Source organism: Nematolebias whitei, chromosome 4, assembly GCF_014905685.2.
Source record: "Nematolebias whitei isolate Nwh7 chromosome 4, NemWhi1, whole genome shotgun sequence".
NCBI classification, from domain to species: Eukaryota; Metazoa; Chordata; class Actinopteri; order Cyprinodontiformes; family Rivulidae; genus Nematolebias; species Nematolebias whitei.
This window is the reverse complement of record NC_056501.1, coordinates 20,824,446-20,827,488: the sequence shown is the minus strand read 5'-3', so window position 1 is coordinate 20,827,488 and position 3,043 is coordinate 20,824,446. Positions and strand designations below refer to the sequence as shown.

Sequence of the window (3,043 nt, the reverse complement as noted above, 5' to 3'; positions counted from 1 at the left end):
GTGGAGCCCAAAGAGGCTTTTGCAGCTTCTGATGTTAAAAGTGCAGCACCAGATGATGACGAGAATAATGTGACTTTTTACCTCATCATCACTTTGGGCTCAGTTTCAGTTCTGTTCCTCATCAGCATCATCGTGCTGATTGCAATGCAGTGCTCAAAATCCACAGACTTTACTTCTAAATATCTGCAGGAGGCTAATTATGATGGGACACTGTGTCACAGCATCCAGTACAGATCTGGAGACAAACGCTACATGTTAGTTGGACCCAGGATGAGTATAGGATCTACTATGGTACCTGGAAGTCATGCAAACACTCTGGTCTTACCTGACAGGAGGAAAACATCTGAGGAGGTAAGAATAAATAAAAACTTTTTATTTTTATTACCTAGTAATTTTGAACACTTCTGTTTTATAGTGACCTTTAAAACAATTTTCCAGGAAACCCTTTGGGATTTCATGGAGTACTAATTTTAGCTGGTTTGTGTTTTTTTATTTTTTTATTTTATTTTTTTATTGATTTGACTGTTTGTAAGTGGATTAGGTTCTTGATCTGTATCAGACTGCATTGGATTTTGTTTTGGATCATATACTTTTCAGTGTGTTTCCCTGAAATGATTATTGTTGGTTTTTTGCACTTGAGTTTCTTAAAAAAAGAACAGCAGCTGTTCTGTTTTTAATGAAACTCTTTGTTAGGATATCTTTCTTCTTCACAAGAAACATTTAAATATTCTTTGTTGTTGTTTACAATGAGGTTATTTTGACTTTTGCCTTCATGTGCACATTTTCACATGCATTTTTAACATTTGTAAGCAGAAATCTATTAAGACAAGCTTTGTTTATTTTATATATTTGTAGAAATTCTTTCACTTAAGAAGGTGTTATAAGTTGACAATTGTTTTTTTTTTTTCATCTACTTTTTTTTTTAATCCTTAGCAGGGATTCATTTAAATGAGCTCATAATTAGTTCTACTCAATTAGTTAGTTGTGATGGGACTATGCTGACAAAAGGCAAATGACTCAAGATATTGAAGGTCATTTGATTATTTCATATGACTTGGCTTTGTGCACTAAACCTTGTGTTCGGTTTGGAACACTTTTTTTCTGCTCATTCGAGTTTTATTTAATGTTTGACATTTTAAACATTGATCTTTTTAGATGAACAAATTCAGTGGTTCTCTAGATGTCAGTGTTACATTTGTGAAGGATTGAATGTTCACTCGTAACAGACTCTGCCCCTGAAAATGCGTGATTCTTCCATTCAGCACAAAGAACGCCATCTTTTTAAATGTAGGCTGCAGGAACTCCTTCCATACTTGGATTTAATCTGATTAAATCTTCAAAAAAATACTTTTGTTTTTCTTTTAACGTGGATAATATCTGTGGGGGACATTTTGAATGACTATGCCAGCAGAGACAAAGGACTAGGAGCTAAAATGACGTCTCGGTGGCGCACGCTGCTTTTCTTTCTGCTTTTGAGCCGCACGGAGCTGATTTTAGCGCAAATAAAATACTCCACACCAGAGGAGGTGAAAGTGGGAGCCGTGATCGGAAACGTTGCCAAGGATTTAGGTCTGGACGTGAGTACGCTGACGACCAGGCGGTTCCGCATTGTGTCTGGTGCTGACGGCGCGCTGTTCGAGGTGAACCCGAACAATGGGGTTCTGTTTGTCCACAGGAGGATTGACCGCGAACAGCTGTGCGACAGAAACGCTGCGTGTTTGACAGATCTCAAAATCGTCGCGGAAGATCCACTTGAGGTTCATTACGTCACTGTAGAAATTAAAGATGCGAACGACCACGCGCCCAGTTTTGCAGATAAAGAAAAGGTGGTGGAAATAGTGGAGCTGACCTCTCCTGGAGCCAGATTTCAGCTTCCGGGCGCACGCGATCCAGATGCTGGAATCAATTCTGTGCAGCGCTACAAACTGAGTCAAAATGAGCATTTTAATTTGGAAATCCGAGACAGAGATGAGGATAAAATCCCTTTTTTAGTGCTGCAGAAGCAGCTGGATAGAGAGCAGAAAACCCACCACAGCTTGATGTTAACAGCAATTGATGGAGGAGCACCACCTCGGTCAGCCAACCTCAGCATTACAGTAAGAGTTCTAGATATCAACGACAACAGACCCGTTTTTTCCAAAGAGGTTTATTCTGTCACACTGAGAGAAAATACACCAATAAATACGATTATTATAAAAGTTCAAACAACTGATCTGGACGAGGGCCCTAATGGGGAGGTGGAATATGCATTTGGAGGTGATGTTACTACAGATGCTTTAAAATTATTTAGTATAGATAGACTGAAGGGAGACATTCGAGTTATTGGTTTAGTTGATTATGAGGTTGCTAATGTTTACAAACTAGACGTCCAAGCTTCTGATAAAGGCATACCGCCGATGACCACTGACTGCAGGGTCATAATAAAAATTGAAGATGTTAATGACAATGAGCCAGAAATTGATATAACATCGTTATCCGGTAAGGTTTCAGAGGATGCAAAACCAGGGACAGTTGTTGCTCTGATCAGTGTTTCAGACAGAGATTCTGGTTTAAATGGTAAAGTCGTATGTAGCCTAAGTAAAAATGTTCCGTTTGAATTGAAACCATCTTTTAAGGAGAACATTTATTCATTAGTAACAAAAGAAACATTGGACAGAGAAGCTGTGTCACATTATGATGTTTTATTAAAAGCTACTGACTGTGGTGAGCCGCCTCTGTCCAAATTAAAAACTTTAAGCATTCAGGTGTCAGATGTAAATGACAACACACCTGAATTCTTACATAGTCCTTTGCAGTTATATTTATTAGAAAACAATGCTCCTGGTGGGTCCATATTTTTTGTGAGCGCGTCTGATAAAGACTTGAACGAAAATGCTGTTGTTTCCTACAGTTTACTGAGAGATGAGGGTGGTCAGAAAGACATGACTTCATTTCTGAATATAAACAATGAGAATGGACAGATAACTGCGCTGAAAAGTTTTGACTTTGAGAGAATCAAAACTTTCCAGTTCCAAGTTGTGGCCACAGATTCTGGAGCTCCATC

The 3,043-nt window shown here is 38.6% G+C and overlaps 2 protein-coding genes across 2 annotated transcripts in view; both read left to right on the top strand.

Moving 5' to 3' along the window:
• Positions 1-468, top strand: part of LOC119408727 (protocadherin alpha-6-like) — a 13,013-nt gene extending 12,545 nt beyond the window's left edge. The window contains exons 5-6 of the mRNA XM_037675568.1: positions 7-351; positions 439-468. Coding sequence (XP_037531496.1) covers positions 7-351; positions 439-468 — 375 coding nt within the window. The remainder of the gene's footprint in view (positions 1-6; positions 352-438) is intronic.
• Positions 469-1,433: 965 nt separating this feature from the next.
• LOC119408726 (protocadherin alpha-7-like) overlaps positions 1,434-3,043 on the top strand; it is a 2,533-nt gene continuing 923 nt past the window's right edge. The window contains exon 1 of the mRNA XM_037675567.1: positions 1,434-3,043. Within this exon, the coding sequence (XP_037531495.1) occupies positions 1,434-3,043 (1,610 nt within the window).